This window comes from Crocodylus siamensis, chromosome 1 (genome assembly GCF_052110815.1).
Source record: "Crocodylus siamensis isolate JL-2025a chromosome 1, ASM5211081v1, whole genome shotgun sequence".
Taxonomy (NCBI): domain Eukaryota; kingdom Metazoa; phylum Chordata; order Crocodylia; family Crocodylidae; genus Crocodylus; species Crocodylus siamensis.
In genome coordinates, this window is record NC_143395.1 from 123,617,235 (window position 1) to 123,637,485 (window position 20,251).

General features: G+C 40.7%; 1 protein-coding gene across 16 annotated transcripts in view; it reads left to right on the forward strand.

Annotated features, from left to right (window-relative positions):
• Positions 1-20,251, forward strand: part of ARID1B (AT-rich interaction domain 1B) — a 446,992-nt gene that overhangs the window by 32,702 nt on the left and 394,039 nt on the right. For all 16 annotated transcript variants that reach the window (XM_090041894.1, XM_090041757.1, XM_090041776.1 and 13 more), the window contains exon 2: positions 7,070-7,264. In XM_090041894.1, the coding sequence (XP_089898020.1) occupies positions 7,079-7,264 (186 nt within the window). In that variant the 5' untranslated portion in view covers positions 7,070-7,078. The remainder of the gene's footprint in view (positions 1-7,069; positions 7,265-20,251) is intronic.

The window sequence follows — 20,251 nt, forward strand, 5'->3', positions numbered from 1 at the left end:
GCAGGGGCTTAATACACAAGATGGTGAGAACACTGGAGAGGTTCTAATTAGAACGAAAATGAGCACGTGTGTAGGCAGCCTAAGTCAATATTGGGAAAATGAAAATAAGTATATGCATCAGTTGTTCCTGAGACTATTTGAATTAATTAGCTATATCTGTGACAACAGTAGCAATTATTTTTTTAATAGACTTGGAGAACTGGTATGGAAAGGCTGGCTATTCTTGATATTTAAAAATCAATAGTGATACTGACTAATGTACATAGGAACCTTGAATATTATAGGGTTGGCATAGATTTATTAATTGAAAACTCTTTCTAGAAAACCTTTAAGAAGGTTTCTCATTAAGAAACCGGGGGGGCTGTGGTGTAGACACCCACACAGTCAAATGGGCTGACAACTGGCTGGTGGGCCGCACCCAGAGGGTGGTAGTGGATGGGTCCTTCTCAACCTGGAAGGATGTGGGCAGTGGGGTCCCCCAGGGCTCGGTCCTCGGGCCCGCACTGTTCAACATCTTCATCAGTGATTTGGACGAGGGGGTAAAAAGCACCCTGTTCAAATTTGCTGATGACACTAAGATGTGGGGGGACGTGGGCACATTGGAGGGATGCAACAGGCTAAAATCAGACCTAGACAGGTTACAAGGGTGGGCGGACGAGAATAGGATGGGCTTCAACACAGACAAGTGCAAGGTGATGCACCTCGGGAGGAACAACCAGCACCATACCTACAGGTTGGGGAGCTCCCCTCTTGTCAGCACGGAGGTGGAAAGGGATCTGGGGGTCATCATTAACTCCAAGATGAACATGGGCTGGCAGTGTGGGGAGGCAGTCAGGAAGGCCAACCGCACCTTGGCATGCATCCACAGATGCATCTTGAGCAGGTCCAAGGAGGTGATCCTCCCCCTCTATATGGCACTGGTGAGGCCACAGCTGGAGTATTGCGTCCAGTTCTGGGCGCCACACTTCAAGAGGGATGTCGACAGCATGGAGAGGGTCCAGAGGAGGGCCGCTCGTATGATCAGGGGACAGCAGGGCAGGCCCTATGAGGACAGGCTGCAGGACCTGAACCTGTTCAGCCTCCAAAAGAGAAGGCTGAGGGGGGATCTTGTGGCCTGTTATAAACTAGTCAGGGAGGATCAGCAGGCATTGGGGAAGTCACTGTTTCCCCGAGCACCGCCAGGAGTGACCAGGAATAACGGTCACAAGCTGGCAGAGGGTAGGTTTAGGTTAGACATCAGGAGGCGCTACTTCATGGTCAGGGCGGCTAGGGTCTGGAACCAGCTTCCAAGAGAAGTGGTGCAGGCTCCTACCCTGGGGGTATTTAAGAGGAGGTTAGATGAACATCTTGCTGGGGTCATTTGACCCCAGTATTCTTTCCTGCCATGGCAGGGGGTCGGACTAGATGATCTACTCAGGTCCCTTCCGACCCTAGAAACTATGAAACTATGAAACTTTTTTTTAAATTGCATAACAAACTTTTTATTTATATTAAAAATCCTATGTCAGTGAATAATATCTTTGCAGATTCAAATACTTATTTAGGAAAGCTAGTTTGTTTTTTATTCAACTTACATGCCATCCTTCCTGACAAAAGCTCAGGGTAGTTCACAGTAAGAGGATGGAATAACTTATAAAGCAGGAGTGGTATGAGAACAAAAATTAAAAGGGAACTAGAATATTCCTGTAAAAACAGTGCCCCCCAAACAATATTGCAATTTAATTTTGTTTGCTAAATGCCTGCCCAAATAGGAAAGTCTTTCACTGTGTCATGTTTCTGCTTGATAGATGACCAGTCCTGAGAGTCCCCAATACAGGGCCCTTTCCCCAACTCTCCTGCCGCATCTTGATGTTATTGGAAATTCTAGGGAAGTGTCCAGTGGTATGCATATGCTTCCACTTAGGGTATTCATGGTTTGGCAGTGGTTGATGTTGGGGCTTTGCTTCCCCAACACCCTGTCCACACGCCAACTGTTGATGTTGAGATGCGATCTTTCCACAATGTTTTGGTCTTCTTCGCTCTTGTCAGTGGTCAGCAATGGGTACCACATCTCGGTGGGGTTCAACCAGCATACATCTACGTTAGCATGGATTTTCTCCAGTCCCTTGCCTATACCTTGCTCTCAAAGTGTTATATCTTGAGCTGGCCCCAGGTCTCAGAGCCAGGGACCCTTGGATTCTACGGGTCTCCTCAAGAACACAAATCCAATACCAAAAAAATAAGGAAGGAAAAGAAGCATCCTCTCTGGAGGAATGTTTTCACTGAATGGGCTATAATATTATCTCTGGATGGCCCCTGAGCAGCGCTGGAGCGTTTGTAACTGCCCTTACTTGTTGGGGTTTTCCTGCCCTGTCCTAACCAGACCCCTGTGGTCCGAGAGCTCTGCTGCCTCAGTGCGCTGAGACCTTGACTGCCCTGGCCTCAGTCAGCTTGGAGGCAGTCTCCTCTCCCTCTCCCTCTCCTGCAGCACTGTTGTGCTTTTTAAATCCCCCGCAGTGCTGCCTGTGTCTGACATCATCAGCTGACTGCCACCTATATTGATTGACAGGGAGCTAATTAACCAGCATGGCAGTGCCTTACGTTGCTCCAGCTCCAGCACTCCCTGCCAGTAAGTTTTCTCTCTTTTTCTGGGCTCTTTGCCCAGCCTGTTCGGGGTCAGGTGGGGTTTCCAGAGTGCTGGAGGACTGTGCATGGCCCCTGCCATCACATATTGCTTCTAAAAGAAGACCAGGTTTGACCTCTGGAGGGCCTCAAGTGGAGGGAGTTCCAGAACTGTGGAGTGACTGGTGATGATGACCTCCCCTCCATTTTCACCAACTGGACTTGGTGTGCTGATGGCCCTTGCAGGAGGTTGCTAATTGCTGACCTTGCAGTAATTGCAGTCAGGTGTATATATATATATATAATGGTGTGGTCTTCAGTTGCATGCGTTATTATTTCCGCCTCACTAATGCATTCAAGTATATAGGATGGAAGGTACTTGCTGAGTTGTATTTTTGTGTTTCATTTTGTACTTGTCATTGAATATATGGCCTGAAGCCTTGTTTACTGCACATTAGTAATTCCTTCTTTAGAGCAAGTTTGAATAATTTCTTCATTGGATTTTCTGTGATGTTTGACATTGTTATTCAAGTGCATCAATGACTAATTTTTGGAACGCCCCCTGAGACAGAACGGGTATTATTCCTACTTTGCATATAGCTAACTCTGGCATACAGAAGCTAAGATAAAATGTATGCAGTAATTTTGGATGTCCAGGTTGAGGTGTCTGTTGCCTGATTTTACCGAACACTTGGTGTTTGTTATGCCACTCTTTATGTCCTAAGCAGTTCCCATTAAGTTCAGTTGGAGCTGTGAGCACTCAACACCGTGGCAAATCAAACCCCCAGGGTTTCACGTCAGGCATCCAGAAAAGGAATACCATGCTGTTGGTGACTTTTGGAAACTTTTTATTGTGTGACCCTCAATCCCCAGAGAAGGTTTATCCTCTGAACTGAATTTAGGCCAAGGTCCTATGAAAAAAATGGTATGAGAGACTATCAGAAGACATTCTTAAGGGGGCTGAATCAAAGTTCCACAGGTAAACTAAATTCTGGGAACTGCAGCTTTTGAAAGGTGATTTTGTAATCTTAACATTCTTCATTTCTTGGTGTGGGTGATAAAACTTAATAGCTTTAATAATGTAAACAGGGAAGTATCTTTTGTGGACTCCTTGGGTTTTTATAGATGTGCTCTGGGGGGGTGGAGTGTGTGTGTGGGGGGACACTTTAATTATTGCAGCTCCAAGAGCCGTGGTAATTGAAAGCGCCTGGAGTGTGACGTCTATCAGCACCCCGTCCTGAAAAACGGCGTGGGGTGCTTTGAAATAAACCTCATCAAACAAGCTTTAGTTGTTTGTTTTTCAGTGCAGGGACACTGATACGTGTGACGCTGTAGTCTGCTGGAGCACAGTAATTACCATTCTCTAGCAGACTCAATTAATCGAGTCTGCTCTGATGTGCTGTAATTATGGTGCATTGGAACAGCCTCCCTGCATGTGTAGAGGAGCCCATTGACACCCAGTTGATTTATTGCCAGGTTTGGAACTTCCAGCTCTACTGGGCAGACATATGTAGTTTTTCTTAAGGGTATTAAGTGATAGTTTTAGTAGGTTGTTCTCCTCTAAATGGACCAGTCAGTGAATGGTGTTGCTATGCACATTTTGCCATTAAGTTGCACAGCCCCTTCCCAACTGCAGAAGACTGCGGGGGACTTGGAAGTTTCAAATTCTCTTGCAGAAGGAAATGTTCTTTCATGAGCAGGGACATTCACTTCTTCCAAAAGAAACCCAAAGCCATCTTCTCCAGCCTTTCTTGTCTACCTCCTCCCCAGCCTCTTGTCCCCAGCTGCCTTCCCATTCAGTCATTCACCAGTGTCTTTCTGTTTGGTTGAGTCTCTGTCTTCATCCTTTCCAGCCCATCCCTATGTTTCCCACATAGTACCCTGTCAACCTAATTTCCCAGCTTCAAATCATGGAGTGCTACTCAGCAAAGTGGTTTTAGGCATTTTTAACGTGAACATAAAAAAAAAATCTTTTTCTCTGACCTTGTTCTGAGAGATGGCTGAATTGCTCTTGCCCACATTTCAAGTGTCATACAGATACCTCAAGCTGATACCTACCTTGAAAAAACTTGGACCAAATGGTTAGTTTGGCAAAGTTATATGCTACTAAAAATAGCCTATCTTTTTGAAAGTGTCAGGTGACTTGAACTATAGAATGTATTTGATACTATGTAGCAGAAAATGTTAAACTTGAAATTTACTAGCAATTGAAATGAATTTAGATATGAATGCTGTCTCATGGGTTTAAACACAAAAATGGCATTCTATTAGAAAAGAGGATCATGATAAAAATGTTTTGAGTTAGGAAATACTGTAATGAAATAAACTACAGGAATGTTAAGTCTAGTTGATGTAGAGTAATGATTTAGGAGGAGGAAATCACAGAAAATGCTAAGTTGGGAAGTGTTGCAAACATTATGAGAATATGAAAATAATTTCTGGCTTAAAGAGAAGAAAAGGTGCACTACTCGGTGACATGCAGTGAGAAAAGATACAGAGTAATAATGTAGCAAAAATAATTTAAAATATCCAATATTAAAATCAAAGGAGAAATTTGGTGAAAGCAGCTTGGGAGTAATAGTGAATTAATAATTAGTGAAGAGCTTGCAATTTAATATGGTAGCAAAAAATGCCAGTGTGCTTTTTGAAATGAATAGAGATGTCATGTCCAAGGAGGTAGTACTTCCCATGTACACACATAGCTGTGAGATGATCCTACATAAAATGCTTCATTTAGTACCTTCTGACTATAAATATATTGCCGAGTGGGAAGGATCTGCTCTACAGAAATTTGAAGGGTGTAAAGAAGGAGAAAAAATGTATGTGTATTGCAAGAACATAAATCGCAGGAGAAATCAGGAAAAATAGACGTCCATGGAAAGACAGTGGCAGAACTCTCTATTAGGGCAGACAGTAATATGTAAAATGGAGTAATGAAAGATATAGGACGTTTCAAAAATATAGACTGGCAAAACTTTAGAAGAACTGTCTTTTACTTGGAGGGAAAAGAATTGGGATCAAGTAATGGTTTTTCCTTTTTCTAATTTTCAAATTCCAAGAAAACTCTGCTTCTTCTATTTTTTCCACATGCTGTATGCCCCCAAATAAAACACACCTTGTTTTGGGAAGGCAGAATGAAGAAAAAGAAAGAGATTATTACAGAGCCTTCCCTGTTGGAGCATGGGCTCACCATGGCTGAATGCTCCCAGCTACATGCAGGAGTGCCAGAGTCCACTTCTCAGAACCACTCACCCTTTCCTTGCAGCTGCACAGCTAGAGATATAACCCTATCACAGCTGCCGCTGAATTGGCTGCTCTGTCAAAAGCTGCAGGCAGAGGGTGAGATGATGAGGAATGAATGCCATCCCTCCTGCATGGGATGGGGAAGGGAGCACAGCCCCTGGCAGCTGTTCTAGAGTCCCTGTGCCTACATTCTGGCACAGAAATTACCTTTCTTGCTTAAAACTTCCACCCCAGTTTTGGATGGCAGTTTTTTGGGAAAGGGGTGTATGCATGTAAATATGGTAGTTAAGATAATACTGTGGTGGGTTCCCACCCCCAACTTTTAAGCATAACATTAATGTGTACTTGTGTTCCTGCACATGCACATTAGAAGGAAAAATAATTGAACAGGTGCTAACAGAGCCCTACTCATCAGTGTATTATATTGATCTGATTTAGTAGGTCCTTAGCTGTAAAAGATGAAGGTGGTATGTCGCATAGTGGTTGAAACCAGTTAGGAAGTTTTGAGGTGCCAAAAAAATTAATAAAAAACCCTAAGACATTCCAGTACTAGATTTCCTGAGATCTGTCAGGGAAGCAAATAAGCTTGCATGTGAAATGTAGCTTATGACTTGCCTTATGATCTGGAAGCTTGTTAATGCACATGATTTCAGTGGAAGTGCTCTGAAATGCAACGTCTCATACTTGATAACATTTGGCATCTTTTTCCCCGTTTCTATATTCCTTTTAATTAAAAAGCTAGCCACTTTCTTCAGGTTAAAAGGTTTGCACAGGACTTATATATTTATACTTACATAAAGTCATTTAGCTGGAAAAAATACTTTTTTAAAGTTAGAGTTGTTGATTATAGTGTAGTTAATTTTTTTGTAAGTTTAGATTTTCAAATCATTATCAGACTTAGGTTGCTTATGTAGATAAAAGAAATTTAGATGCCATTTTTCTCCCTCTTTATTTGCACCAAGCGTTTCATATCTTTTATTGCAGTCCTCCATAGGCTTTTTCCTCCAAACTCTTTTCCAGTTAATGTGAGAATTGGAATATTCTGTTTTTACAGCCCTTATGTTTCACTGTATTTTATATGTGGACTCATTGTTCTGTGTGTTCAAAAAAAAGGGTTGTTTTTACTGAATGATTGCAGATATAATCCGCCCTTAATATGTATGGCTCTTATAACTTCTTCCATCAGCATGTTTAAAACTGTTGTTTGCTTGTGTTTTAATAACAGGGCAGCCCAATGGATCCCATGGTAATGAAGAGACCTCAGTTATATGGAATGGGCAATAACCCTCATTCTCAGACACAGCAAAGCAGTCCATACCCGGGGCAGTCATACGGCCCTCCAGGTCCCCAGCGATATCCAATGGCAATGCAGGGACGGACCCCAGCAGCCATGGGTGGAATGCAGTATCCACAGCAACAGGTATGTAGAGGATTTTTCTGTGTTGCTTTGGTTTCCCGTCTTTTCCTCTCCTCCTCTGCCATTCTGGTTAATGTACAGGCTACAAGAAAATTGTCAGAACAAATTTCCTCTTTCAGAATGAAAGTAAAGGGATATTTTAAAAACAAATCTATGTATTCATGGCCCAAATTTGTTTACTCAAATTAGATTTCAACTCTAAACTAAGTAATATGCTGTTGACTGCACTTTAAAGAGAGGAACACCACTGAAGTTTCTCTTTGGTTGACATCACTGTCTTTTTCTGGATATTTTTTGTCCACGTAAATACACACCTTTTCTTTTCCTACACTGAATGTGTTTCTTCATCTGCAAGAAGAAAAACTCTGAACATAAGCTAGTACAGCACCAGTTTACTGACATGAGACCAATATTGTCTATTGTGCAAGAGCCTGTCATGTCTGTGCATCAGAGTTGTGTGTGTGGTTTTTGTTGTTGTTTTTTGCAGAGCTTTCTGTGTATTTATTCTTTTTCTCTTTCTGTCTTTCTTTACAAAAAAAAATCTTTGACTTGATATTAGAGGACATATAAATGTAACTCTCTCCCTTAGTTGGATTTCAGTTTTGATGGTGACCTTTTCATACCCTTTTTAAGAGGGTTAATTACCCACATTCACAGCACATATTAGAGAAGATGTAGTGATTGTTTTCTGAAGGGGAAAATAGATGAAGGTTATCCAGAAAGTGTGTTGGCAGATTTCTGCTAGATTGTGTTTGCTAGGTTTGCTAGTACAGACTGAGAGACTTCTATACTTCACTGTAAACACAGGACTTTTTTATAACAAATGGAAAATGGGGTATTTTCTCTACTTGAGGTTAGCTAGTTGCAAATAATTTGCTGAGTATGGTTTTTTAAATGTAGACAAGGATAGAAAATAATGGTCTGTCAGAAAAAAATGCTTTTTATGAATTAGTTCATGATTTCAGATGCACTCTTCTGATGAGTTGTAACATTTTATCATTTTTTTCATTAGATTTATTTTTTAAGTAGATGTCTACTTGTTTTGAAGATGTGATTTGGTTTAAAGGCAGCAAACAACATACTTTGTTGCCAGCTTAATATAGCAAAGGCATTTTGCCAGTTTAGTAAATGGTGCACAGTTATTATCAGACAGGAAGGCAGAACAAGGAACCTTCCATTCTCTGTATAGCTACAGCCAAAGTAAAGTTATTAAAACACATTTTTTATTTTTAAAAGAATTATTCCTATGTTATATAGATATGTGTTGAATTTTTCACTTCATTTGCTAATTGCTTGATAATTGTAAATTATCCGTCAGCAAGCAGTGACCTGGCACAGTGATTGGCTGCTGGCCCTATCTGTCTTCTCATGGCATTAATATAATTGGCTGAGTAACATTACAGTTATGATTACTAATGCTCTTCAGGGAAAAAGTGAGAGGGTAATTATGACATTGAATTTTTATTGAACGGACATCACCACCTAGGCACAATCTTGTTTTGGACAGCCTCCAAAGCTTCATGTGTTTGGTTTGTGAACCTCTAATGGTCTGAATCCAGTACTTTTCATATTGCTCATATATTACCACCTTTCTACAAAGGATTAAAATGCAGGAATGCAGGTTTGTAAATTGAATTGCCAACTTACCAGCTGAGTGGTAAGTTGTCTTTGGCTCAGGATACCACAGTTTGATTCCTGGCTGGAATTTTACTCCAGTGACATGAATATTAAATAAGAGAAGGCCAGTAATGCTTGTTTAAAATTAGTTGCATAGCATGTGTATGCTTTTTAAATATTACTTTATAAGATCAGCAGTTTCAGAGAGCAGTTATTCAGTGTTTTAAATGGCAGCTTTTTATGGTATCTCAAATTGGGCACCCAGAAAATGATGTCCTAAGAATTATACAGCACTCCTGAAAACTTGATGGGATGAGATATACAACCTTAAACATATGAATTATACTGATTCAAATCTTGTCAATTTGCAGCTTTGGGCAGGTCTAATTTGAGAGAGGACAGTACTATACTTTGGAGATGGGGAAGGGAGAAATTGCTTCCTTGAGAAATCAGCTTTATTTTGCATTTTTAAATTCACGTTTTTAAATGTTAGAATAAATCCTGGATAGAATTCAAGAAAAGTGGATAAAGAAATGTGGTAGAAGCTGTTTTTTTCTCTGGCATACTATCTGTATACAAATGTCATTTAGGAGTCTCCATTCCGTGAAATGAGAGGAGTAGAATTCTCCAAAACTCTAAACACTTCTGAGTTTTGAAGGAAGAAGTCATTGAAATTGTAATTGACTTCTTTGATAAAGTAACTACTGGGGTTGATGAAGGGAATGCAGTGGATACAGCATATCCAGACTTCAGCAAGGTTTTTGACAAGGTCCCACATGACCTCATAAACAGATTGGGGAAATTTATAGAATACTGTAAGGTGGATGAACAACTGGCTCAATAGCCACAAGCAAACGTAATTATAAACGGATCCATGTCAGAATGCCAGGAGGTTTTGAGTGGAATTCCACAGGGGTGTCTTGGGCCCAGTGTTGTTCAATGTGTTAGTTAACAATTTGGATGCTGGCATTGAGAGCTTCTTGAGCAAGTTTGCAGACGACATGAGACCAAGAAGGATTTTGAACACAGAGGATGGGAGCACAATTCAGAAGGATATTGACAGAACGGAAAGCTGAGCTGAAGCTAACAGGATGAAGTTCAGTGCTGACAAATGCAAGGTGCTACACGTCAGGAAAAATAAAGATACAAATACAAAATGGATAAGCCCTGGCTAGGTGGCAGCACTGCAGATGGGGATCTGGGAGTCTTGGTAGATCATAGACTCAGTAAAAGTCTGTAGTGTGATGCAGCCGCACAAAAGGTGAATATGCTTTTGGAATGAATCAATAGAAGCATCACAGAATCTCTATACTCAGCACTGGGTAGGCCTCATCTAGAGTATGGTGTTCAATTTTGGGTTCCATATATTAAAAAAAGGATGTGGAAGACTTGAGAGGGTCCAGAGGCAGGTGACAAAAATGTCTTGGAGGGCAAGTCATACAAGGAAATGCTTAAGAAGCCAGGCATAGCTTATGGAAAACAAGCTTGAGAAGAGGAGCTGATAACAGTTTTCGAATACTTGAAGGGCTGCCATAACGAAGAAGAAAAGCACCTTTTCTCTTTATTGCAGAGTGTAGGCTTGAAGTTGCTGCAGAATAGGTTTAGATTGGATATTGGGGAAAAACTTCTTAATTGTGACAACAGTGAGGCAGTGGAATAAACTAGGGAAGTTGTGGACTCTCCTTCACTGGAGGTATTCAGGAAGAAGTCAAACAGCCACTGGATGAGGATGGCCTATGCATGGCTATGCCTGTGTTGTGCTGTGGGTATTTGCCATGTGTCTGGGCTTTGCTTGTTTAGTGCATTGGGCTGGGAAGGAACTCTCGTCTCCCTGTCCTCCCCACCACCTGTGTCAAAGTTTTTTTCTCCTAAGTCTTCCTTGGAGGCATTGGTTGGTGGGTGGCCAAGCTTGGGGCTGGGACTGGGGCATGTCAGTGCTCCTGCTGATACTTAAACCTGGAGGTTTCTGGCTAGAGGGTCTTGCCCTTTTGCTCAGGGTAGGTCGTTCACCACATTTGGGGTCAGGAGGGAATTTTACCTCATGGTCAGATTAGTGTGGACTGTGGGGGGGTTTCCCTTTCTCCATTGTAGGGGGGCATAGTTCTTTTCCTGGACTCTCCTGAGTATATGTTAACAACATTTACAACAGCAAAATGTGGGCTGTCATGGTCGCCCTGTTTTATCTGTGGCAGGTTAGGGTATTATGTCTTATTTTGCATCAGGGTTGATTGTCTAGTTTTGCTAAGAGATTAGACAATGGATTTTTAGAGGACGGTTTGGATAGTGATGATCCTGCCTCAGGCAGGGGGTGTTGGGAGTACATGACCTATGGAAGTCCCTTTCAGCCCTACTTCTGTATGAATCCTGAATCAATTTTAGCTACAGGGTCCTGTAGCTTTGGGTTAGAGCTGTCTGCACTGACAGATTTTAGCTTTCAGGTCTGGTGCTGGACATGATAAATGAAGAAATAAAGGAAATAAGGAAAGAATTGAAACAGTCAGTTAACATGAATGGAAATGACTGATCAGGCAAATTCAGGTAAATAAGTTTTCTAATTAAATGCAATTATTTTTACTTTTTAAAAGAAAATAGCATCTTCATCCATGCTGATGAAGATCCAATCCAAAGATGTAACAAAAAAGTATGATAAGGAAAGGAGGCTTTGTTCTCTGTTCAGACAACAGATAGAAAGTAAAAAGACATGCAAGTGCAGTCATCTTAAACTTCAGAGGTCTTAAGCACCATTGTTGAGGGAGGAAGAGGTCTAATAAAATGGCAAAATAAAAAATTCTTTTGCAACTGCTCTGAGCTTCATGTAGTTTTGATATAGGAGAGCAAAAGGAGTGATGTCATTAGCCTTATCTGTGGCTTTCAGCACTTGATGGGAATCCTAAGACAGTGGTTGTTAACCAGGGGCATACATACTCCTAGGGGTACTTAAAAAGGTTGTAGGGAGTACGTGCAGGCTCCTGCTGCTGTGCGCACCCTGGTGGATGCCCGGGGGGCATGTACTCCCTGATCTATGTGCAGGATGGAGGTGGTTGCAGCTGCATTCTGGGCTTTGTGCACCACTACAGCTGCCCCAGGAGTGGTGCGACGCCACATGCCTGCTGCCTCCGGGCTGCACTATGCCCCCTGCTCGCCTGGCTGTGGGACACACATGACATTGCATCGCTCCTGCAGCAGGTGCAGTGACATGCAAAGCCCAGTGCACAGCAGCAGCTGCCTTCACCCCACAAACGGATCAGGGGGCATGTGCCCCCCAGGCCTATGCTGGGGGCCATGCAGAGGACGGAGCCCTCCTCCTTACACCCATTGACGAGCTGCCTGGGCTCCAGTTGTCCCACAACCCAACCCTACCTGGCCAGGGCCTCATTCACCCCAGCCTCTCCCCCGTCTGTGCCCCACTCCCTCCCTCACTGCGGGGGCCTTGATTTGCCCACCCCTCCTCCCCCCCGGCCCTTTCTCCTCCCCTGCAGTCTTATCTGCTGGGAGGGTGGATGGGGGGTGTGTGTGTACACATGTGCACACACAATCAGCCCCCCCCAATAATTGTAATATAAAGGGGTACATGAGCTGAAACTGAGACTGAAGGAGTGCGCTTGTTAAAAAAGGTTGAAAATCCCTGTCCTAAGACATTACTGTGTGTCTATTGAGAATGTATTCTATGATGTTTTAAAGGATGCTGTAGAAGGAAATTAAAGGAAACTTGGAAGAGGTATTACATCTAGATTGATGACATTACTGTCCCAATTTCAGAGGAAATGTGGTTTGAGTTACTTAACCAGGGAGGAAAAACCTTGAAGTACACAAAGGATAGAATTCCAAACACAACGCATGGAAGCTTTGGTGTTACTTGCTAACTTGGTTGATCCTGTATTGAAAGGCTGTGTCCCAGGTGGCATCCAGAACTTAAATGGAAGTTAAAATATTAATAAACATAGCATGAAAATAAATTTCTTCCTCCCCCAGCCCTTAACCATTAAAGATTCTGGTTTCTAACCCACAGCTGTGTTTCTAAAGGAGGTCATCACCATTTGTTGCATTAAAATTCTGCTAGGAAACTGGCGGTAAAATCACAGAAGACTGCTCATTTGGACTGAGGCTTTAGTCCATTTTTAGGGAACTTGTCCAGTAAGTTCAGTATGAATCTAATACATTTAGATTGGTTTGGTCAAATCATTGTAATAGAATAGAAAGTGGATAATCAAATTAGGCTGCTTACAGATTTAAAAAAACAGCACTTTACTTTAAACTCTGCATACCTCTGCGCCAAGCCCAGCACATGGTCAGAGGTGCCATTGAGTTAATTGGACCTGGCTTACCCAACATCTGTATAGGTTGGGTGTTACAGTGGGGCTTTTTGACACTTTTAGCTAATAGCTGATTGAATGAAGCTCCACTGAAGTGCCCAATCTATACAGATGCTGTGGAGCTGGGTTGAATGAATGTGCTGATGCTTCTGGTAAAGCATATTTCTTTTTTTATATATATATATATTTAGCCATATTGGCTGTTTGAGTTGGTTATGCTACTTATCCAAGAATCTACAAAGGTCATGATTGAGAGATATGGGCCAGGAATTCTCGTTCAGTAAAATTGCCCTGTCCCTGCATTCTCTTTTGAATCATTGAATGAAGGGTGGTAAGCATATTTTTCATGGTTTCTGTAGTTTTAATGGCAGACCTTGATGTAGTTGTAGGTACTACTCTAGAATCCAGTCAAGTAGGCACAACTCATGTTTATATCCATTAATACTGCCCTTAGGAATTAAAACACTTTTACTGCTTTGGTAAGTCTTTTTCTGTATAAGAAGCTATGATATAGAAGTTTAAAATATTGCTAGATTTTCATTTCATGGGGGGGAATTACAAAATAAGTCATTTTCTCTTATGTAGCTCTCAGTATAACTTTTTAGTGACACTTCTTTGAAGTTATCTTTTTATAAATACACAAATAGTGAATTGGCATCAAAGGATTAAACAGATGTAAAAACTGTAACACATGAAATGCTGTCTACCTGCATTCCACAATTTAGAACATATTGAAGAACATGTTTTTAAATACCTCCTATATTTAAATGACTTAAATAATAGTTTTGGATTAAAATATGTTAATAGAAACTGGCTACAGAATATGCACACTGCTGTCTATTTCAAAATTTCTCCATGGACCTAGTTTTCTACTGTCTTGAACTTTTATTAGTTATTTACTGCTGGAAAGTGGGTATAAAAAACTACTGAATAAAGGGGGTCTGTTTTATTTTTAAAAGTATACTTTGCCGAGTTGTAAAACAGGACTTAAGGTGAAAGGAAAAAAAAGTGGTTCTCAGCCCTTATAGATTCCAGGCACCCTTTGGAAAATGCCAGCCATTAGTTTTTTTCTTTTTTCACTACAGAAAAATAATCGAGTAGTTCTTTTCTTGCAGACCTTGGACCACAGCAGGCCAGAATATTTGGACATTATGGGTTCCTATTTGAAATGTGTGGGTTTATAGTGTAAATTGTGTAGGTGCTTACAAACTAGACAGTGCTTACATTTTGCATCATCCTTAAAAGGATTGAATGTTATGGCATCACAAGGTGGCACAGTACCCTGGTTAAGAATTATAGACAATCAGGACCATTCTTTTTCAAAACTCTTTCAACTGGCTCTCTTATCTCAGGAACTTCATTTATCTTGTTTCTTCTCAAGCATCTTTTTGCCTAGAATTAGCATTTTGTTTATTTCATTCATTCTCTTTATTCTTGTTGTAAGAATCTTTTCCTTTGCTACTGGTACCATGTGAGAGAGACTTCTGTATCTTTTTACCTACTAGTTTTTCCATGGGATTATACATATATCATGGAAAACTTTTTCTCCCTATGTCTAGGCCTCCTAAAGAGGAATGTGGTCAGATTAAAAAATCCTGGGTTAAAAAAACTCCACAGATGAGTAACAAATGCAGCATCCTTTTTTCCCTAGCTATGCTGTATTCCTGAATCCATTTGATCTCACTGATGCCTCGTGTGTTCCAAGTGGTTTGGATGCAGGATAACTTTTACTGTATTCACAGGAGAGAGATTTTGGGCTGTGGCAGTTAGTTTTAGCCGTTATAATTGTTTTTGCACTTTACAAATAAAGGGGCATGAAGACTTCTGAAACCTGTGCCAAGATCCTGTCTTTCTTTACCCATGCTGCTTTGGAGGGAGGAGGAAGGGAAAGCTCAATGATGTAGATATGTAAATTTTAATAGAGCAGTTAGATAGACTTGAAATTACAAGCATTTTAGAATGGCTTGAAAATACCATGTTCCTGTTTTTGTTTACTTGGTAAAACCTGAGTTCAGAGATCCAGGATGTACAAGTGAGTTGTCACAAGCTAAGCAGGGTTGAAGATTTACAGTATGTCAGCTGCTCAGTGGTAACTCCAGTGTGTATGCTATTACCCTGTGATAAGTGAGAACTAATCCACAGAAGTTAACCCTTCAGTGAACTGATGTGCAGTAAATCTCTGTCCACCTTTACCTTGCGGTAATATGTTTGAGACAGTGCTCCAGATTTCTCTTTAGAGAAGGTGTTGTGATATAAAGCATGTAGCCTCCTGTTCTGGTCTGATTGTTTATGGGACAGTACTTGGTACCTGTAGTAAATTAAAAACAGTACCTGTAGTAAATTGTAGCAACTCCAGCAGAAAAGGAATGGTTATCCAAAACTTGAATTTAAAATCCATTTATTTGCAAGTTTTTAATTCAGTTTATTCCGTTAATGGTCTGTGGTCTTAAGTAACTGGCTTTATTTACTTAAATTCATTGCACTTCATTATTTAAATTATATGGAAGTAATGTCCTTAGATCAAATAATGTTTTCTATAACCTCAGTTTCATGATTCTCTATTTCTGGTTCCAGTGATGCACAGTAGTAAGGCCCTTATTTTGTGAGCCAGAGAACTATAAAATGTTGGGGAGCTCATCCTTCCTTAGGCAGGACTTATGAGAGAAATTATATTGTAATTTCAAAATGTGATGCCAGTTTCGTATTTTATATAAAACCTTGTTTTTTACGTATTTCCTAGAATTATAGAGAGAAGGTAAGAAGGTAAAATTAAGTGGCCTGATATTCAGAGGTGCTTAGCACCCACACACTTCAGGAGCACTTGTTGACGATGAGACCAAATATGTTTATAGAAAATATTTTCCTTGTTGTACGGCTAATAAAATAGGAGATAATTGGAAAGGAATTTTGACACCTTTTCATAATTTTCTTTTCTTCTATTTTGTTTTTCTTTTCTTTGTAATTGGTACCGATAATCAGGGGCCAGGGTTTTTCATTTGCCATTGAAAAACTTTGATTTCCTCCTTTTAAAGGAGAAAAATGTGGTTTCTCTCCTTTAAAGAAGGAAAAATGGCAGAAACTGTGGGTTTCCCCTTGCAAGAGGCTGCTTGGGGCTGGGAGAGGTGGGGTGCAAGGGTCGCCTCATGCATGTGTGCATGTGTCACCAATACAGCCAGGCAGCAATAAGTCTATTGGGGGGAGGGGCATAGGTGACATGGGGGAGGAGCAGATTGAGGTCACCATGATGATGGAGGGAGTGGAGCAGGTTTGGGGGCTGGGCCTGTGGGACTGAGCCAGGGAGCAGGACAGAGCCACAGATGGTTTGTCTGGGGGTAGTGCTAGCTGCTGAAGTTAATTAGCACACTCCAGGAGACTCAATTTTAAGTCTGCATTGATGCGTTCTCATTAGCATGCACTGGAGCAGGCATCAGGGTGAGCTAAATGGGCTGTTATTCTATTTGGATTCAGCCCAAATCGGGGACAGTAATTCGATTTGTTGATTCAGATCACTGTTCCTGATTTGATTTGAATTTGAAGATTTGATGATGATTCGGAGTATCAGTGATTTGGACAGAGCCACAGCTTTAAAAGTTTTTTCTACATACCTTGAGGTAGCAGGCACAGCTTGTGATTGCTGCGATTCTGGGGCAGATGGAGCGTCCCACAGGAGTACAGGGGTCCTACACATGCTCGGTAGTGGACCAGAAGCACTTCTGGTCCTCTGCCAGGGAGTGCGCAGGGGGGGCTCCTGGCTCGGCAATCAGCCGCAGGTTCCCCCTCCAAACTCAGGAGGCAGCAGTCACCAAGCTGGGGAGGGTGTGGGGGAGCCCCCCCGCACACTTCCCAGCAGACCCGGAAGTGGACCAGACATGCTTCTGGTCCACTTCCAGGTCTGCTGCCAAGCATGCTGGGGGACCCCCCATGTGCTCTTGTGGGACATTCCATGCGCCCCAGCATTGCAGGTACTCATAAGCCCCTACTACCTAGAGGTATCTAGAAAAAACTTTTAAAGCTGTGTCTATGTCCAAATCTTTCCGAATCTCTCCGAACTGATTCAGAGGGATTAAAGGGCCCTCTAATTCAATTTGGATTCATAGATTCGGCCACTGAATCTCTGCTGAATCAAATCGGGGACCGAAGCATCATGCAGCCCTATCAGGCATGTGTGCCCAAAATCTCCCAAGAAGGCCAGTTACTGCTAATTAACTTTTCTTTGTGCTTAGCTTTACAAGTACTACAGGAAAATATTGAAATATGTTTTAAAAATAATAATTAAAATGAAAATAACAACATAAACATGTCTATTCAGATTTTTTCTTTCCTTTTTCTTTTTTTAATGCATGAATATCTGTTTGACCATATTTATTTTGCAGTTTTCTAGGAAACAGAGTTGTGGCTGTGATGGTACCTTACTTCTCATATATTACTTTTCATATGTGAGGTGCCTATAGTACTTTATACTGAAATTGGATTTCTTTAGCTTAAAAAAAAGTGGGAAGGGGACAGACTACAATAATTCTTAGAAGATGGTAGAGAATTTTAGCAAAGCCTGAGTTTATATACATATGAGAGAATTCAGTGGTCCCTTTGATTCTGTGGTGTGCCTGTTTAATCTGTTGATCGTTGGATAATTGCTGTTTAGGATGTATTAAAAAATTCTTATGTACTTGATGGACTGGAACAACATCTTACTGTGTAAATAAGATTGCGTTGTGATGCATAGTAAATAGGAAATAGTTGCATGGATCTGTACAATAGACACGCTTACTAGGCATTTAAAGCTTTAATATATCTTCACTCCTAATTTTGGTTCTGATCCTGTAATTGACACTGTGCAGGGACCCCTGATCCCCTCCTTGAGCCTGCTTACACTGAGTCTATTGGAAGCCTGGGAGCCCTAGCTTTTCTTTGAAATGTCCAAAGACTGTAAAATTAGAATGGGGAGTAAACCCTTGACATTCTCAATAGTGCAGAAATGCACCTTTGGTGTCTATACCTTTTAAAACCAAGATTCAAATATCTGGGGACAGATCTTATTTGTTTGTTTATTTTGTGTGAGTGCATGCACTTTTTGGGGATTGATTAGGAGAAGCTTGCCTTCTGGTTTGAGATCTCATATGACAGGTTTCAACTTGAAGTAACTTTTAAAGGTATAGGAAAGTTATAAAACCTCTGGGAATGTACAGTAAGGGTTTATTATACTGGAAACTGCAAATCAACCAGAACTATAGCAGTACCAATATGATTACCTCATTTAGAAAGGAGTTTTCAGTGCTCATATTGGGTAATGTCCCAGATTGGAAATGTCGAATTTACGCCAAGGAAATCAATTGGCTCTTGGCTCAGCAGGTAGAATTTTAAAGCTATCAAATACTAACATATTTTCTGCTGGGTGGCTGGTGGTATGTGTATGCTGCTTTCTGAAATCTTAATTCCAGAAGATTGAAGTGTGCCAAGGAGGTGATGTTAGGGATAATGACTTGCTTCAACCTAGTAATTTGAAACTAATGGATATACACAAGGAAAACAAGTCAAGTGCTACACACATAGCTTTCACTTGTGTTTGTGTGTGTGTGTTGCCTTCACACTACAATAAAATTATGGATTACAATTGTTCCTGTTCTGAAATTGCTTGTTGTTGATATATTGGTGGGAGTGTAGATGGGAGGAGGTGTGGAGCTAGGAAGAAAATCTGAATTCTGATTTAGCTATTTTGGAAGGCTGGTGTCTGTAATCTTAAATGACCTGGAAAGGGCGAAATATTGGGATTTGCATCCTCTTTTTATAAAGCCTAGATATTTGTTACCCCCCAAAAAGGTGGAAATTTTTTGCCAGAAGTTTGGAAATATTTGGAATGTTAAACCTGGTATTTCATGTTTTCGTTGGAGGACTTGGTGGAGTTCTTGATAATTGATTATAACTTTTCTCAGCTTTTATGTAAAAGGAGGGTGGTTGACTTGTTAAAAAGATTACTTTTCCCCCCAACTTTTCTAGTATACTTAACATCCATTGACATCAGTTAGAATAAAAATATCTCCTTCCAGTAAGGTTTCATTTGAATTATGTTTCTGTCATCCTACCAATCCAGCATAATCTACCTAGGGAAAACATGGTATATGAAATAACAAGCTGGGGGAAAAAAAATCCTATTAGTATGGGGGCAGACCTTGAAGGCTTCCTTTTTATGCATCATAAATAAAGGAAGAAAAAGACCAGAGCCCCATTTTGTTTCTCTTTTCAGGTTATCTTTTAAAAGAAGATCTTTCAGTGTTCATGTGTTAATGATTTAAAAAGTCAGAGTTGTCTTTTGTCTTGTAAAAGAGATGGTATTTTATATTTAGAGAAACATTAAAAACCGTTATGCAGACTGTTGGAAAATATTTAGTCTGTTCCTTTCTCTCGGGTGCTAAGCCTCATTGACTAAATTGAAAAAAAAAGGCTCTTACTTTAGCTCATGGCAGGATAAGCCTTTATGTTGTATTGTCTCCTTTAGAATTATCCCTTCCATTGAATGTTATTCACTCTATGGAGGGAGGTGAGCATAGATTACAGATAATCACAGAATCAAATTTGACATAAATTGGGGTCTTTATGGTAGCTTAGCTCTTCATTTTAACACACTGGTCATCTGACATTTGTTTATTGAAGAAAATCCCTGAAGAAGCGGAAGTGTATTGTTATGGTAAATAGAAACATTTTGGAGGGTTCTATGATTTCTTTAAAACTGTAGAAAAAGCTGTAACCTAAGCAGAAAGTTGCTGTGGTGTCAAGGAAAGCAGAACCCCTTCAGTTGGGTAGCAGAATGCTATCTTGGAAGTGAGATATAAGGCCAGATTCTGTCTTACTACTTACTACTTCACAGATGTTGGTTAAATTCTAATTTTGTATTGATCACCAAGTGAACGGCACTTGACATTTTGTGCAGAAAATGAATAATAAATATGTTTTGCAAAATAAGCGTAGCTGATTATAAATTGGTTATTGTTCTTTAATTTGAAAATCTTGATAGACGTAATCCAGTTTGTGCTGATGGACCTGACTGAGACTGGTGCTCATGGAA